The 19,691-nt window shown below is 40.3% G+C and overlaps 1 protein-coding gene across 1 annotated transcript in view; it reads right to left on the reverse strand.

Annotated features, from left to right (window-relative positions):
* The window catches only part of ATP9B (ATPase phospholipid transporting 9B (putative)), a 172,170-nt gene that overhangs the window by 17,886 nt on the left and 134,593 nt on the right, over positions 1-19,691 (reverse strand). The window contains 3 exon segments of the mRNA XM_048507642.1: positions 1,146-1,307; positions 8,654-8,902; positions 11,999-12,111. Coding sequence (XP_048363599.1) covers positions 1,146-1,307; positions 8,654-8,902; positions 11,999-12,111 — 524 coding nt within the window.

The following is a 19,691-nucleotide window of genomic DNA, read 5'->3' on the forward strand; positions in this document are numbered from 1 at the left end:
GTCCCCCCAAAACTTCCACCATATTATTATATAAATTGTTTTTTATTATATTGTTTTATTACAGAAATTGTTTTTAAACTCTTGGCACCCTGATTGCCTCTCAGACATGTATCTCAGCAGAATTACGACACCTCAGCCTCTCCACTGATGAGGGGCATGCCAGCCAAACACAGCAGTTTGCTGCAGTGCCAAATAATGAGCTATACAAGATTTGGAAGGTTCAATGGTAACTATTTGGGGGGAAGTGAGCAATCCAAAAAGAATTTGGCAGCCATTCCCATCTCTCATTCCAACTGTTATTACAAATAGCTAAGGCAAGAGTGCTGAGAGCAATATTTCAAAGTGAATCTAGTGTGGCTCTTTGTTAAAAGTATTCAGGCACTGTCAGTAATGAAGAAAACATTTCCCATTTTGTATTCAGACCCTGAAAAATATCGGGAATTCTGAATATTCTCACATTCCAACACCAGTATGGTATTGAGATTTATTTCCTTTCAGGTTTCTGAATTTTGGGGATCCATTGTTCCCTATGGGGAAACTTCCCAGGTGGTGTGGGATGGTTTTAAAAGGTTCTTGCACCAAAATTGCATGTGAATTGATGGTAACCCCCCCCTCCCCCCATTTCTCATAGATTGAACCAAGGGATCCCTCTCTATGGGTCCCTGAACAGGGTGTGCCCCCCTCCTTTTTTTCCTGTGGAGGGAGAAAAATACATCTCCAAGTCTCCTCCAGGCAAAAAGCTATACCTGCAAGCAGCAATCACTAGTCAAATGTCTCCCATGGAAGAATCACACAACAAGCCCAACAGAACCACTGCAGAACCCAGTAATCCCAGTAGGACCACAAGCCAATGTTCCAAGTCAACCAGAACCCAGAGAAGGTCAGCAGAAGAAACTCCAGGTTGGGGGGGGGCACTTTTGCAAGCCCAGCAGAACCAATGGCAATGTGCAGAAGCCCAGAAGAACCCACAGCCACTGTGGCAGTGCAAACCCAAAAGAACCAATGTCAAACTAGAGAATCTTTACAGTAGAAACGAAAGTCTATCAACTTCTTTTTAAAAATTCCTGCACATTTACAAACGGCACACTTGCATAACACACAAGCTGTAAATTAGGACTAAGATGGAGAATATTAACAAAACATACTCTCACTATGATTCCCATCCGCTTGCTCTCAGAGGTGAAAGGGAAAATTTGCAGAATGTAGTAGGTCAGAATCTGCCCACCAGGTGTTTTCAGCTGCATTGAAGTAAGATCCCTGTTGACCAAAGTAAGGCCAACACTCTCTGTCCACTGCACCAATGCTACCTAGACAAAAAAATTACACACATTTAATTAGTAATTAAAACACTATACAAAACAAACAAATACATTCATTGCAGACATTCTGGAAATATAAATTCTCCACTCACAACCAAATTTGAACTGTGCACAGCAAGTCCTTATAAACAAAATAATTTCAGAATTATAGGTTATTATAAATTCACTACATACAACATTTAAAAAAGCTATTTGATCTCTTCTTGTACAGTTTTCAGTCAACTGTTTCACATGCCTTTTGGACCCATGCCCCATCTTGACTTCCGAAAGCCAGTGGGGATGATATCTGGATTTCCTTAGAGAATATCCTTAAACTTTCCCTAACCATTGCAGACCTGAGATTCTGAAAGAAGTGGTATGAAGAGTGAAGAAGATCACTCTTTAAAAAGACATTGCTAGATCCTTTATTCTACCAACTACTGTCCAGTATCCCATCTCTCTCCTAGGAAAGGTAGTTAGGGGAGCGGTTGCTGAACAACTTCAGGCCTTCCTGGAGGAAACTTTGACCCTGGATCCATTCCAATCTGGCTTCTGCTCTGGCCATGGGTTGGAGACAGCTCTGACCACTCTGGTGGATGACCTCTGGAGACACCTGGACTGGTACAGGTCAGCACTGCTGTTGCTGCTTGATCTAACACCAGTGTTCAACTTGGTTGATCATGACATTTTGACCAACCACCTTACCAACATGGGGATTTGTGGGTCAGCCTTGAAATGGCTGTGCCCATTCCTCCAAGGTTGGGGACAGAGGGTTGCAATTAGTGAGAGAAGCGCTGCTTGCCAATCGTTGGTCTGCAGAGTCCCTCAAGAAGCTATACTCTCACCAATATTATTTAATATCTACATGAGCCCTCTTGCCAGGTTGATTCAGAGGTTTGGGCTGGGACATCATCAATATGCTGATGACAGAAAGTTACATCTACCAATGGATGGTCCTCTGGACTCCAGACCAAGTGCTCTGGTTAGTTGTTTGAAAGCCGTGGTAGAGTGGTTAAAAGAGAGCTGATTAAAGCTAAATCCAGGGAAGATGGAGGTCCTGTGGCTGGGATGGGGAGGGATGGGGTAGGGTTGCCAATTACCTACTCTAGGCCAGTTGTTCTCAACCTGTGGGCCGTGACCCCTTTGGGGGTCAAACAACCCTTTCACAGGGGTCGCCTAAGACTCTCTGCATCAGTGTTCTCCATCTGTAAAATGGATAAATGTTAGGGTTGGGGGTCACCACAACATGAGGAACTGTATTAAAGAGTCACGGCATTAGGAAGGTTGAGAACCACTGCTCTAGGCGGAGTGCAGCTGAATGAGGCACAAACCAAAAAGAGTTTTGGCGTGCTCCTTGATGCCTCACTATCAATGGAGGTTCAAGTGACACAGGTAACTCACTTGGCTTTCTACCATCTACATCAAGTGGGACAACTGGCACCCTACTATCCCAGGCCAACCTAACGATGGTGATCCATGCAACAGTCACCTCTAGGTAAGACTACTGCAATTCTACATAGCGCTATCCTTGTGCTTACTCAGGGAACTTCAGCTGGTATAAAATGCAGCAGTGGGGGTCCTTACAGAGACCACAAGCATACACATATACAACCAGTGCCTTTCCAGCTGCACTGTTCTTTGAGGATGTCAAAAGCTTTTTTGAAGTCCAAATAAATATTGTCTACTAGATCATTCCTAAGAGAGTCAGCATGGTGTAGTGGTTAAGATTGGCAGACTCTAATCAGGAGAACCAGGTTCAATTTCCCACTCCTCCATATGAAGCTTGCTGGGTGACCTTGGGCCAATCACAGTTCTCAGACAATAACAAACAACCTCTGGATGTGTGAGTGTATACTGTATAGTCACAGCTGACTTATGGTGACTCTGTAGGGTTCTGAGAACATTTGAGACAGTTTTGTTTTGTTGGGCGGGGGGCGGACTCATTTATAGTTAATGAAACACCAAAAGTTCTGATTAAAAATGTATACTCATTGGTCAGTCAATGGTCACCTGTTGCAGTCCGCCAAAAACATAAATTAGTACCTATAGAAGAAGAAGAGTTTGGGTTTATATCCCCCCCCTTTCTCTCCTGTAGGAGACTCAAAGGGGCTTACAATCTCCTTGCCCTTCCCCCCTCACAACAAACACCCTGTGAGGTAGGTGGGCCTGAGAGAGCTCCAAAAAGCTGTGACTCACCCAAGGTCACCCAGCTGGCCTGTGTTGGAGTGCACAGGCTAATCTGAATTCCCCAGATAAGCCTCCACAGATCAAGGGACAGAGCAGGGAATCAAACCCAGTTCCTCCAGATTAGAATGCACCTGCTCTTAACCACTATGCCACTGCTGCTATAGTTGGCTATCACCTTTTGCTAATTTTCTCTACTTTCTTTACCCTCCACTCCACATACAACTTTAATGGAACTCTGCACATGTACTTGAGACATAGAGTACCTTCTGCTTGTAAGAGTTCATTGTGGCATGCCTTTATTATTTTCTATTGTGTAACCTTGATGCGTTTCACTGTTTTAATTTCGTATTTCAATAGTTTTACTTTAACGATTTTTAAAATAATTTTGGCGTTTTTGGTTCAGAGCCCATGGTGCTTGGAGTTGCTGCCACTCCAAGGGCTGGGTTAGGTCCTTGACAAACGGAGACCCCTAAATCACTCAATGCAATCAAGGTTTTTTTTTAAATATCCAAGAATTTAAAGACTTTGTGCCTATGAATATATAGACACAACATGACTTCCTATGCTGGCATCTAGAAGGAATTTTAAGCACTGGCTGTTGATCTGAGAAGGACCAGGAGACAAGCAAACAGAGCTGCCTCCAAATGTGATCATTAAGTGTGTAGCAGGATATGGGGGAAATGCGTAAGAAATGAAGGAAGAACCCAGTGTGAGGTAATTTAAGTACACGGTTTGTTTAAGCATGCCAGAAATAAAAGCCAGTATGAAAGGCATGTTGTAAGATGCACCAAGTATTACTGTAACGATATATATATAAAATTAAATATAGTAAAAGGACTGCTATAAGAGCAGAATAGCACAAAATGTCATTTTTCAGAGGCAACACAACAACAACAAAAATACTATCTAAAAGGCTGGGGTTCTTTTGCCTAACAAGCATGCTATATGACTGCAAATGATCCAATACTCCAAAGGTTAATTTTCAATTTTCACAGTGAAAGGTTACTATTACATTCTGACCTGTAAATTGCATCTTTCCGTTAATACCCTATCATCTCATTTGTGTCCTTTTGCAACGAGGACTCGAGCGTTCTATATTTGGTGACTCACATCTGTTTATTATTTAGTTTATGCATGGCTTCACATGCTAGTTGAGTTGGCAGTTTATAGCACAGTCAGACTTGAGATAGTTATACCTGTGCTCCAAGAGAAGGTCAGGAAGCCAATAGACAAGAATAGTCTTTTAGCTGTCTCTTATGCAAACATCAACATTTGAGCCAATTGTTGTAGAATGAGGTGCTTGCAGGGCCCATTTCACCACATCCACAACATAAAATATGATGACATACTGAATTTTAATTGGTTCTGGTGGGTTTTCCGGGCTGTGAGGCCGTGGTCTGGTGGATCTTGTTCCTAACGTTTCGCCTGCATCTGTGGCTGGCATCTTCAAAGGTGTATCACAGAGGGAAGTCTGTTACACACTCTGTCCTTTTTCTAGGCTGGATCTTGTTTTTGGTTGCATTTCAATTGATTCTTATGATTTGTGTCAAGTATATGTATAATATACACACATGTACACATATGCATGAAAGAAACCTCCAAAGAAAACTATGGTTTTTGTAATAGGAATCTTCCAGGAGAATGCTGGTATATGCATACCCTTCCCTACACTTGCATTGCTGCTTTCATGTTTCCAGTTTGTTGTTACATCTGAGTCACAAACTATGGTTAGTTCTCTGCCCTTAAAACCTGGATTAAATCATGGTTTGAAAAAGATACAGCTCATGGACAACAAATTTATAGTTTGCTGTAGGGATGGCATGTTGGTCTACTGAGAAAAAACATATTATTTGTTGGGGTGCTGTGTGGTTTCCGGGCTGTATGGCTGTGTTCTAACACGGCCATACAGCCTGGGAAACTACACAGCACCCCAGTGATTCCAGCCGTGAAAGCCTTCAACAATATATTATTTGTTGATCACCTATTAAAAGAAATTAAATAGTTCATGAAGTCAGCAATGCCATTGTGGGGGGAGGGGGGCAGCTTACCTTTTATTTTCTGCTGGTGTAATCTGTTAGCAAGGATAGGAGTGAGAGCAGATTGACCCCAACCCCTGAAGCAATCAGGATAGATTTATCAAGTAAAGCTTCTCCGACTGGCCATCTCCCTTAGCTATAGGCATCTTTAAACAGGAAGAGTTGCCCTACTGCACAATTTTTTTAAAAAATAATTGACTAGCATTTAATCAGTCTACTGACCAAATCTTTTTTGACCAGTTAAATAGTCTGCAAAAGCAAAAGTGACTAATTTCTGAGCTACATGTGAAGTAGCTTTTGAGTACATGCCAATATCAAAACTTTCATGGTCTAATTTATTTTTAAAAATCACTATTTCGTATTATTTTGTTACTCTTCTGTTTTGTCATCCTCAACAAAGATTACAAATATTTAAATACTCCATTTGATAGAATTATAAGTGCTTTGGAATTTGTGCAGGTGAAAGTGTAGCCGATAAATAGCTAGTTTATTAGAGCAGTAGCCATTAAAAAACGCAAATGATCAATCTTCAGCATCCAAAGCAGGGCAAAGGTCCTCAAAGGCTCCTGTTCATAGCATGCCTCCGAATTACTTATGCCTCCTGACCTTTGAGCTTTACTGCTCTGCCTACTTAGTTCATATCCTTTTATGACTGTTCATTACATTAGTCTGGCATTTGCTTTCCGCAATTTTAACTGGACATCCATATACGACAACACGGCACAAGAAGAGTCCGGCTGCATTAAGAACAGTCCTGAACACATCCTCTTTGCTTGCTTGCTATGCTATGCTGCAGAAGGCACAAGTTAACAGACAACTGAAACTTTCCATTCTTTTAGAGAAAATGAAATATTGATCACTTATCATAAGAAACAATGAGCTTGGCATAAGTAGAGTTGATGCTATGAATACAAAATAAGTTACTTATCTGAAGCTACAGTAACTACATACATTATACTGAAGATTCCTATTGGTCATCATAATTTCAGTGACCAATACTGTGCATAGAAGGAATTTACGTTCGTCTGTTTATCACTGCAAAAGGTGTTTATATTTAGAAACTCAAGAGGGCATGTTCTAATTAGCTGTAACTTTTCGTGTATTATCTGTTGTGAAGATTTTCTGCACTGTTATACCCTGTATTGGAAAATGCTATTCTTATATGCTGTCCTGTAGCAAAAGATGACCCATTTGGGTCTAGAAATGATCAGAAAACACTGTATTATTCAAGATCACTGAGTTAAAAAAAACAGTCTGTCAAATGATACTGTGGCTTATTAACCAAATATGCTCTGATAGGTCAACAATGAGGTTAAAGAAAAAACATCAATTGAACCATTTCGCTGAATAAAGCTCCGGGGTGCAATATTTGCAGCTCTTTATTCAATAAAAATGCTTTTAAAATGGTACTTTTGTGATTGGGAAACACTAGTATCATCTGTCAACCTAACTGCAGCAAAGTTCAATAACCTAAATAATGAACCATTTACATTATTTTCCTTAGGCTCCAGTGATTTGCAAGCACTGCATCAATAGAACTCTAAAAAATTATGATAAAGACCTTCTAGTCTTTCGGTTCCAGTGTTGTATTTGGACATATAATGATTTTTAGGTTATTTAAATATCTACTCACTTCATTTTTGCTTAATCTTTTTGGGATCTTTAAAGAATTCTTAGAAATACCAATTTTATCAGAGCTTCAGCAGAGAAAATGAGTTTTAAGGATCCCAAAGTAAAGTTGATGCTCAGGATTAAAGCCATTACTTTTGTATGTACCTGTGTGTGTGTGTGTTCCCCTTCCCTCCCTTGCATGCCACCCCTCACTCCCTCCCCTCCCTCCGCTAGGGTGGGTGGGCCATGTCCAGATGCTGGGCCCCCTTCCCTTCCCTCCCTTGCATGCCTCCCCTCCCTCCCCTCCCTCACATGCCACCCCTCCCTGCCCTTCCCCTCCCTCTGTTAGGGTGGGTGGGCCATGTCCAGATGCCGGGCCCCCTCCCCTCTCTTGAATGCCACCCCTCCCTCCCCTCTCCCTCCCTCCACTAGGGTGGGTAGGCCAGATCCAGATACTGGGCTCCCCCCTTCAATCCCCTCCCTTGCCTGCCACCTCTCCCTCCCTCCCTCCCTTTCCCTGGCATGGCACCTTTCCTCCTCCCTCCCCTCCCTCTGCTAGGGCGGGTGGGCCATGTCCCCACTCACCCTTCCCTTTAGACTCTGTGGTAAGTCTGAGAGAGAGGCAGAGGAAATATAAACAAGAATGGCACCCCTTCCCCTCTCTTGCATGTCCCCCTCCACTCTCCCTCCCCTCTCTCCCCTAGGGTGGGTAGGTGGGCCATGTCCAGATGCCAGGATCCCTCCCTTGCATGCCACCCCTCCCTGCTCTTCCCCTCCCTTGCATGCTACCCCTCCCTCCCCCTCCCTCCGTAAGGGTGGGTGGGCCAGGTCCAGGTGCCGGGCCCCTCCCTTGCATGCCACCCCTCCCCTTCCCATCCCTCCACTAGGGTGGGTGGGCCAGGTCCAGATGCCAGGCCCCCTCCTGCCCCTTCCTTGCATGCCACCCTTCCCTTGCTTGCTAAAATTCAACAGCAGTCACTCCACAACAATCAGTGTGTGTGATGGTTACAGTTTTACACCAGGATCAGGAAGATATGCATATTTGTAACAGACTCTCTCTCTCTCTCTCGCTCTCTCTTTGTGTGGGTATACATGTGAATATGTCTCTCTCTCTCTCTCTCTCTCTCTGTCTAGAGAGAGAGAGAGAGAGAGAGAGAGAGAGAGAGAGAGAGAGAGAGATTGTATATTACTTTTTACAGCCTTGTTTGATTATCTTTTGCTTGATTTCTATATTAAACAATTTTTTTATCCCAATCATCTACTTTTAATTTTTTGTTGTATAGTACAAATATAGTGGAAGGGAACTGAAATTATTGCACAGAAAAAAAAGAAATAAAAAATGCAGGTAATGATGAACTATAATGCCATGCACTGATACAATTTTACACACCTTGTCTCACTATTTACATTCATGACAGAAGCTGGTTGTTACTTACCACATTTGCACAATAAATAGTAAATTTAATTTTTAAAAGTTAACATTAAATGTGTTTGAAAGAAAAATTATTATGGTATGCTTACCTCATCAGGGCTAGAAGCTTGATAAGTTCTGTTTTCATCACTGAAATCCTGATCTACTTCTGCATATTCTGTTTCTCCAGTCACTCCTGCTCGGGATTCATATACAGGTGTGACATTGTGGCATAATGCAATAGCTTTTACTGCTTCGTGTATTCGACTGCTGACAGTTTTGCGGACTTTAGGTGCAGAAGACTGTACTTTTCGGGAAGGTGTGGCACTGCTGCTGTTTCCACTAGACTGGGAATTTGCCTAAAATGTAATATGATATAATACATAAAAAACAAACAAAATAAAAATACAGCTCAGATATAGTAGAGGTGTCACTTTCATCCCTGGTTACTTGCTTAGACTATCTTTAGTTATCCAAAACCTGTTTTTCACAGGTTATGTACAAGAGCTCAGAACTTCAAGAACTTTTAGCAACTGTCTCAAGAAAATTAATATGGGGAGTGCACTTCAGACACAGGTTTTAATCCTCATCTACTGAAATAAGTGGAACTACCACCATTGCTTTTAATGGCAATCCTAAAACATAACTGCCTAAGGATGGAATGCGTGGTGACAAAGCACCCCTAACTAATAGCCCATCTGGGTCAGGAGAGGGGTGCAGAACTTGGATTCCAGGTTTCTCAACCTTTCAGGCTGGGATAGGAGAGGCAGGGGAAGAGCACACACAATCTTGAATGCCTAGTTGAACAGCCCAGCATCCGGGGCCCTTTCCCCACTTACCTTAAACCCCTCAAGTAGTGCGGGGTCCAGCTGCCCTCCCCACTTCAGGGGCAGCGAGAATGCAGCCGCCCTGACGCTGCCTCTCTCGCGCCCCCTCGACGCGCGTAATTCCTGGCGCCTTTTGAAATGGCGCCTTTTGACACGGGGTCGTGGGGAAGCCAGGGCGCACGCCAGGAATTGCCCGCAGCAACCCTCGGGCAAAGGTGAGTGGGGAAAGGGCCCAAGATTGCCTTTTTCCCCCCTCTCCTGGATCAGGCTCTCTTCCCTCTACCTTGCTTCCCACAGCCAGCAGATGTTGGGAAGTAGGGGAGGGGACAGGAGAGCCTGATCATGGGTGCTGAACTGAGCACACTCAGTCCAGCAGACAGGATTGTTCCCCTTTTTTAAATTTTAGAGGATGTGTCTTCGAAGCTTCACAGACTTGAGAACTGGTATGGATTCTCATATCGTCCGTGAAGCTTTGAAAACGCAACCTCTAAAATAAAAAAGGGGAAATTATATATTGCCTTGCTGCCGCGCCCACCAATAACAGCTGTATAGTTTACCATAGTGGGCTATACTGCTAGCAGATTATATTTCTATACATCTTTATTGACTAGTGGAAAAGAATAAATACCACACAAAATGGGGCAAAGGGAAAATATTTTTGCAGCTGTTACGAACGTGTCCGCTAAAAAGCATGATAATGCTCTTGCTTGTTGACAAGAGAGATCTTAGGTCACTGTTACAAGACAATTCTTCTCACCTCACCAGAATAATCAAGCTAACTTTTTTTTTCTCTGCAGGGATCACCGCTGAAACCCTGTTTGGCAAGCAAGCTTTCCTTTTTGACTCCATGTACTGATCCACTGAACCGTGAATATTCTGCCCATCAAATTACAGTGTAGTCTAATAAAGGGTTTAACTTTCTGCTCATCTGGCGCTGCAGCTTCTGCTGTAAACCTCTGCATCTGCATTCCGCTAACACTGATGCCATTACAGCTACAAATAAATTAAGCTGATTTACTCCTTCTGAATTATGTTATGTTTATTGATGCTTGTATAATTTAATTTCACACAAATTCCATTAAAGATTATGCCCTCTATCAGAAAATGCTTCCAGTGGGGAAATATAATCAGGTTATAATAGATTAGTGTGTTGCATTAGAGTGGACCTACTCGACTATTGTCATCTTAATAATAAAACTGAACACACAAACAAGGGACAAAAAAAAATCAATGTCACACAAGGATCTCTGTATAAACTAACTGGCTGCTTCTATAACCATAGCTTCAATAAAAGGATGTGTATAATATATTTTCCAAAGCTATTGTTAAACAGTGGCTGTTCATCTAATTCTGCATTTTTACACTGACTAAACGTGGCAGAAACAAATTTGTTATTCAGGTATTTAAAATTGCAAGAAGAAAAGTTGTATAATGAAAGCGTTTCCTCACAGCAATTGCAAACCTGGATTCTGAAAATGTTAATGCTCTTTGAGTTTAAGAAATGCTAAATTCCTCAGGTACTTTTGCATATCCCTTCATTTCATTTCAAGTTCCGCAATTGTGAAAAAGCACGAGCAAATGTGTAACCATTTGAACTCATGCGCCCAGTCTTTAAATATAGGTGGAGGTGAGCTTGTTGTCAACTGCTAAATGAATATCCAGTTGCATTAATGTCACCTGAATCTGTGATTGTCTGATCAAAGCAAGGTGGGGGAAAATGTTGGCCTCTTCCTTGTACAAGACTGATCAAAAGCATGTACATCACAATACAATTTGATCTTTGGGCTCTGGTCTACAAGACTGTTCCCAGTAATTTCCTGTAACATGGATTACTTTATTCATATCCCCATATGCACAAGTCTGGATGCTGGGCACTGTTTATCCAGGAGCTCATGATTCCAGTCCACTGAATAATCAAGTTATTATATCAGCTGAAACCCACTAAAATAAACAGAAGAAACTGGAAGAAATGCGTGACACAGGTCTTAATTAAAATTGCTGGAATCTGCCCAGGTGGAATAGAACAGCAGTTAGGCATTAACCCGCAGGTGCCAAAAAGCAAGTGACTGTCTCTCAGTCTATCCATCTATTTGTGCAGCTAATTCCCTCAACTAATTTTTTTAATTTTTAGAAGTCATTAGAAATATAATTAACATATCACTAGCACTAACGTGATTCTTTTGGAGTACATTATTTCTAACTTCCAATCCAAAACCTTTATTAGGCATAAAACCGGAGTGTGTCAAGAATTCCAAATACAATAAGAAGGTCATTATTGCACATCTTGTAGTACACAGAGTAAAAATATAGCAACAGCTTCCGAGATTTCAACATTAGAATTATTTAGAAGCTTAGCCATTTTTAACTTATCAGAAAGGAGCATAAATCCTGTTGGTAATACAGCCTACAAATCAGCTCCAATGTTGTTGTACTTTGAACAGTAAAGCAAAATATGAGAAAGTGAATCAGTTGTATCAGGACAGAATGGACAGCAACGCTCATTTTGTGGAATATTAAAAAAGCGACCTTGAAGATGTGCTGAGGGAAAAGAGTTACTATTTCTAACTTACAGCGGATTTTCTGATAAAGTTATGGCAATATTAGGAAAAAGATACAAACATCGCATACCTGAGAGTAGGAACCGATAATATGATTCTGAATTTCATCCATTGTGTCTGTGCCATATGACACAGTGCCTAGATGGAGGCGCTTAAATATCATCTCATTCTGGGTCAGGGTACCTGTAACATTATTGTCAAGAACTAATTTTTAATTATTGGTATCTTGGTAGGCACAGTTTTAAAAATACATGGATTCTCCCATTTCATTGTTTTATACTCCTTGAAGTTATGTCTATGGTATTTCCCAGATGAAATGGAACAAGAAAGTAGCTGTGGAATTACGTTCACATTTGAAAGAAAAATTGTCAAGCTTCAGTATTTTCAAGGCAGGTGGGATGAATAGCAAAAACCTCTAATGGGACTAAGAACTGAACTCTGCTTCTCTTATAAGAGTCAGAAATATTACTGACAACATGTACTGTAATGCATCTTATAAGTACCACTAAATCAGATCTGGTCATATAGCCTTATATTCTGTTTCTATCCACACTATGATTCCTCAGGCTTTAAAAATGACACAAAATTTTGTACTTTCTATCAGTGTGTTATCATCGTATCCATGTACACATATGGTTCATACCCTAAGATTTTGCTCTGAAATGTTTGTTCTTCAACTCCTACTGAAAACTAGTCTTCTCTTCACCATATATAGCATTTGCAGTCTGGAAAGAGCAACCACAGGGTACAAGATCACACCCAAATGTTTAGTGTACAAGTTATTGATGCATGTCAGATTGCTAATTGAAGAGCATTACCCAAATGGAGTATACGAAGAACTTTTTATAGGCATCGTCCCCCTCTCCACAACATTCTGAACACGGTGACACTACTAGATGAATGACATCTCATGGAGCTTAATTTGAACACTATATCCAATATGACAATTCTTAAAGCAAATGAATGTGCTGTTTTCTTGGCTTTCAAGGTAGATTTCAGGCTTTTAAAGTTTCACTGATAACATGAACCACAGAAGGAAATGAAACAGTTCGATTATTTAACATACTGGTCAGATTATAGATAGTTTTTTGCCAAGATTAACACTACTCCAGTTCATTTACAATCTAGCCATTTAAACAGGATTTAAGTACCTCTGCTTAAATGCTACAGATTGCACTAACCACTACGTGGTTAAGAACGGCAAGAAAAGGATTCTGATATGCAGAAATGTGAAATGTGTCTCTTTGCTACATTTCTACATTGTTTAGTAAAATGTAGGAAAAGACCATGTGACAAATAAATCTGACCCCATGCTGTCTCGATCACTGACGATTATAACCCCTTTCCCATTTCAACAAATTTAGCCTGTAATCGGTACTAAGCCTTGAATTTTGGAATCGACATAAATAGTATGCTTTTAGTGATCACTTCCGATCTGCAAGAAACTATAGGTTGTCAGTCAAGGAGTGACATTATGTTCTCCATTGTCAACAGTGACATCCTTGATTCCAAGAAAGCTTTAATTGAAGGGTGGGTGACACAGGGTTCAATGATGAGGCCGAGGCCAGAAGTCATCACTGGACAGGTTCATCTGCTAATTCAATCAAGGATGCTTGTATACCATGTTATTTAAGCTGAACACAGGGTGAACAATTCTATTCTCTAAACAATGAAGAAGCTGAAATAACTTTCTGATTGAACAATTCCTCATGATGTTTTGTTGGTTATCTTTATTGTTTTCCTTCTATTTTACGGTACAATAACAGTATTATTTCTCAGAACCATATGGATGTGGTTGAAGTTTATGCACATTATATAGATGGTGTATCCTTCAGAGACCAAATTCTTTTGTGTTTTGTAGATGTTCATTCCATGCCTTATCTCAATATGTCAGTTATAAACAGCAAATCATTGGGGGGGGGGGAGGGGAAAAGCTAAAAGATTAAATACAGTATAATTAGTGTTTTGAAATAAGAAATTGTTTAAGTGGTTAACATGTAACTACTACACCCAAAGGTGTACATTTTTATGATCTTGAAGCACCATTCATAGTTGTCAGATTCTTTTTTTAAAAAAAGATGCTATTAATTCTCAATAAAAATACAGAGAGTACAAGAAGAACAATTACAATAGCAAAAAAGAAAAAAATGAGATAATCAATATCAATTCCAATTTCCATCTCCACATCCATCTGAGAAGTAACTATTTTATATTCCATCGCTCTAATATATGTCATTACAATAATAAATTTGTATCCTATACAAAATCAGAAATACAAAAAAGAACTGAAAGTAAACTGAACTAATACAATATCCTCTGGAATCAATATCTTCTTCACAGTCACATTCAACTCCTCAATTATACATTCTTGATCACATAGTGATCTGATTAAATCAATTTGGAGCAAGTTTTCAGAAGTAACTTTCCTTTTCATATTGGAAAGTAAGTAATGAAAATAGAGCATATTCAGAATTTACTTTATAGTCATAAATTATGATTAATGCAACTTCTACAATTATCTTCTGTAAGACATTATTCACTGAATGTTGTGATCCTGCATCCAATTACATGTGTATAGTCCCATGGAAATGAATGTGTATAAAGCCCATAAACACCAGTTAGCCGTGCAAAAGGGAGATAATTTCATAGAACTATTGAGTCAACGTTGGAAAAGTTTAGCCTTAACAGCCTGCAAATCCAATAAAGAAGGTATACAACACGGAATCTCATGTGCCAAATTTAAAGAGAACAGGGAAGTTTATGCCATTAAAAGTATTTGTTGTTGCTGAGTACAGGGAGGTATATTAAGGGATTTATAGAGTATACAGAGGCTAGACTATGTAAGGTTTTACAGATTGAAACTATCAACCTAAATACTTCTTGGAAGCAAATAGATCATAAATGAAATTGTCAGTATACACTATTAGAAAAGAGCTGAATTTCTGAGGGGACAAATTGTTGTATAATTTCAAAAAATGTGTTTGTGGTCTTAGATCCAGTTAGACATATTACACAAAGCATTTATTGTTTTGACAGGCAGAAAGCTTTGTTTTGAAACACCAGGACAAGATTTCACTTTCTTTGTGGGAGGTGATTGGAAGAGGGCAAGAACTTTACCCATTATAAATATGCTGCTTGGATATGCAGGCTTGATAATGTGCAATCCAAAGAGGGAGGTCTCAATAATAAAATAAAATCATCTCTCCATGATGATTTCAGCCTTCCCATTTTACTAGGGGCAAAATGAGGTTGCTATGTCCCTTTGCTGGGGAAAGCAAGGTGAGATGGCTTAAAAAGAAACATATGCTCCTCTTACTATATTCTGTATGTGTTCTCCAACTGATTACAGGTTGCAATTATATGATGATTTGCTCAGAGATACAGTAGGGCTAGAAGCATGGGCAACATACAATAGGGCTAGTAGCATGGACAAGATTACAAGTGTAGAAGAGTTTTACAGGATCATTAACTTAAAATGTAGGCCACCTAAGTTCAAGGTACAGATAAACTGCCACCCTAGTGAGTTCTGAGTCTAATCTTAAATCTCTGGTGAGTGATGAAGGTTCTGAGTTGCCCACTAGATCAGTGACACTCAGTGGTTCAGGAGCCTCATGTGGCTGTTTGACAGGACATCTATGGCTCTTCAGAGCACCTTTCCAGAACATAAGGGCTATCAATCAGCATCACTTCCATCTATATCTATAAACGTGATATACTCACTGACTCATCAACAGAACTCAAAAACCACCAAAGCCACTCACATTAAATTTGGTACACCTGTTGCTTACATACTCCAGGTGCTCACTAAGAAAGGATTTACCAAAATATTCACATTCACTTGATTTATTACCTATTTACTGTTTTAACTGCTCATCTCTGGCCATCTGCGCGAACATTCTAAGGGCAAACCAACTGCTCAGTCCACAGACATACTGCACGAACATTCTAAGGGTGACAGTTCAACACCATCAGCTTCATGTCCTTCACCAACTGCATTCTACCACTGCCTTCCACAACGCACGTGAACCTATTTGAAAACAAACCCATCAGTCCGCAGACAGGCTGTGAGGAAATATGCTGCATGTCACCCCAAAGTTCACAAAGAGGCTGCAAAAAAGTATGCTGAATGTCACCCCAAAGTTAACAGACAGGCTGTAAAAAAGTACTCCTCCACCCACCCTCACGTTAACAACACCGATACAGCCAAATACTATCAAAACAGATTACAAACCACACTATCACCTTGGACTACTAAACATTTGTTGGGTGTTGCATATGAACATCAGATTGCTTACTGTGGAGACAAGTTTATTGCTCTTGGCCTCCGATCACCCTGTGCTTGGTGTCGTGCTCTGAAGGGGCGGGATAAATCCCCAGAAATGTGCTGCAGTGGCGGTACAGTCCAGCTTCCTGCCCTTCAACCCTACCTTGGACCTCTTCACAGCCTTCTCACTCATCAGCATCCAATGGCAGAACACTTCCTTTCTGCACCCCAAAAATACAATGGCTGCTTCCAAATGATGTCTTTTGGACCCCACCAAGTGAAAGAGAGAAATTTCATTCCAACATTCAAAGTGCATGGACAGGTCTACTGAATGCTGAATGTCACCCCGAAATTCACAGACAGGCTGAGAGGAAGTATGCTGAATGTCGCCCCGAGGTGAACAGACAGGCTGTGAAAAAGTATTCCTCGACCAACCCTCACGTTACCCAGACCGCTACAGCCAAATACAATCAAAACAGATTACAAACATATTACAAACCAGCAAAACACGGGCATCCTGCTAGTCTTATATAGATTCAATCTCAGTTGGTTGTCTCTCAGTCAGTTGACCTATCAAAAGTGTCAGTGCTCCAATGAGATATAACAGAAGAAAACTGAGATACAATAGTTGGCAAGAACAGTGACCTAAATATTCGTTCTTATTGGTAATTGGAGTAGTAGCTGAAGTTGATACCACTGCAATACTAGATCATGAGATACAGAGAACTGTACATAAGAATGAAGTCCATCAGTTCTTAGGCTCCTAAATTGTTGGCTTTCATTCTTGAAAAAGTTCTTGAACAATGTTGTGTGCTAGTGCAGACCCCATGTATGAGTCTGTACAGAAATCACTATGGGGGGGGGGGTTCTCTGCATTTCTATTTTCTTCAGAAATCATGGTGAAGACAACAGCTAATGAACATTAAGTTGGATTTCAATAAACATTGGTTAATCTTAATTGTTTCCCTATATATGTAGTAATAGCTTACATTTCTGAACATTTAATGAGAGGTTTTGTAGTTTGAGCTAGTGGCTAAAACGTTGGAAGAGGATCTGGGGCACCAGTTTCAACTCCCTACTCTGCCATGAAAGGCTGTTGGGTGACTTTGGACAGACAAACCACATATTCTCAGCCGTACCCATGTCACAGGGTTTACAGCAGGATAAACTCGATTAAGAGATGACATAAGACTTTTTGGGTTCCCACTGCCAGAAAGCTAGGGTATAAATCAAGTAAGATAGATAACTAAATAAAACCTTTTCTAAAAGCTGAGGTTTTAAAGATACCAAACAGAATGGTGCAAAAAAGTATCTTAACAAAAAGTTTGTGAGATGCTGTAAACAAGAAATTTTAGTTCTTTAATGACACAGTGAGTTTTGGCTGTGGTTGTATCATTACGCAAAGAACAAAGCAGGCAAAGAACAAATTAATTTCTAAGGAAAAAGTCCTGTAGGCATAATTCCATGGTGATAACAGATGTGACTCACAACAGAGCACTAAGGAAGTGTGTGTTTTTAAAGTAAATGCAGTGATTTCTGATCACATATTCCTCAATTGTAATTTAGCCTAATAGCAAAATTCTTATAAGCTCACAATAAAACAAAAAGGAAATACTATTTGCACAACTAGAAGTACCTTTGTTCATTTATAAAATCATATAACCCACCATAACTTGTCCCGCTGACATTCCTGCTTCCTACCATGTACGCTTTCTCCCCACTTTTCCAAAATGGGAAGAAAGCAAATTCCATAGTTTGTTCTGTTCAACTACATTTCACATTGCTCTTTTATGCTCCTCGATCTCTGCGATGCCAAGGAATGGTGAGAAAGGCAGGTGTTGAGTCATGCAGTATCAACCACTGCTGACTCAGCCTCTTGGAGCTGCTAAGGACATCAGCTTCCTAGGTCTGATAACGGTTTAGTAATTTGTGTAGAGCACGGTATGGACATTGCAGGCCATTTTAGAGATCCAAAGGGTCTTGAAAAACCCCTGAACTTTATGTTAGATGGCTATGTTAACAGCAATTAGCATGCAGTTCCTCCTCTAATCTACAGGGAAGAACAACCCAGAAGATCAGAACAAAGATCAAAATATAAATGAAGAACCTTTGGAGTAACAAGGATTCATTCTCAAGTGCACCACGTTTAACGCTGAAGAATGAATGACAGACAGCAAGCAGACCCAACAGTTTGAAGCTCAGACAAGCATTAAATAATCCCTCCCTGAATTCTGTTTAACACCAGGGGATTTCACAGGAGCTGAATCAACAGTGGCAGAATGCACACTCAAAGAGTCCACAGCTATATTATTGGTGGAGAAGGTGCAGACTCTTGAGGAAAGAGAAGATAAAAGACTAAAGCTCCAGGTTTCTTTCAGAATAACTGCTTCTACATGCTCTCTATTTCTACTATGAGTGGTATAAGGTTTACACTTACCCTAGCCATATTTTATCTTTTATAATGTTTAGATGCTGCTCTGAGATGTTCCACTGTGGGAAGTCAACAAACAAATATAAGTTTTGAATGTAGTTAAAATGGTGTCTCTCCATGAAGGACAAATAAAGGGACATTTAAAAATGTTTTAACAGATACCCTCAGTCAGGGAAAGGCTGTTCTTCTCATAACTGTAATTATTTTTTTTAAATTGAAAAAGAAGCTCATGAAACTGGTTAAAATGCTGTGCCTCCCAAAGAAGTGGAAGCCAGTGTGGAATATTGGCTACAACCTTGGGTTCGGATAGACAATATTCAGAATAATGTATATACTCAGCTATCATGTTCACTGGGAGTTTCAACTCTTCACGGGATATTAAGGTCATTCTATAGATGATCCTCTTAGCTCCTTGGAGAAAGAGGCAGTATGCAAATGACTGTCAATGCTATCGTTACGATAATGATTATGAACTGTCAAATGATGATCATTCAGATGAGATCAATTCCACTTTTAATATTTTCCCACACAGCAACTTCCAGGACAGATGAACTGCAATAAGCAAAATATCACCCCACACTATTCTCAGTTCCAGAGGTTTCCTTCCCATTGGTAATCTTTACATATTTACGGTTTGGTACTGGACTGATACAGATGTAAAGAGGCCTTGACTTATTAATAAAGGGAAGGCTGTTACTGTTGCAATCTATGCCAAAAAAAATACTCTCATTTTGTAACTCATGTTCTGAGAGCACAGTATACCTATATAGTATATAGCAGTGATAGCGAACCTTTTCGAGACCGAGTGCCCAAATTGCAACCCCAAAACCACTTATTTATCGCAAAGTGCCAACACGGCAATTTTACCTCAATGCTGAGGTTTTAGTTTAGAAAAAACGGTTGGCTCCAAGGTGTGCATTACTCGGGAGTAACCTTGGTAATAGTCAGTGGCTTTGCTTTGAACCAACCATGCAACTTTTCCAATGGGTGAATCACAATCCTACGAGGGTTTACTCAGAAGCAAGCCCCATTGCCAGCAACTGAGCTTACTCCCAGGTAAAGGATCGC

This window comes from Sphaerodactylus townsendi, linkage group LG09 (genome assembly GCF_021028975.2).
Source record: "Sphaerodactylus townsendi isolate TG3544 linkage group LG09, MPM_Stown_v2.3, whole genome shotgun sequence".
In the NCBI taxonomy this organism is placed as follows: domain Eukaryota; kingdom Metazoa; phylum Chordata; class Lepidosauria; order Squamata; family Sphaerodactylidae; genus Sphaerodactylus; species Sphaerodactylus townsendi.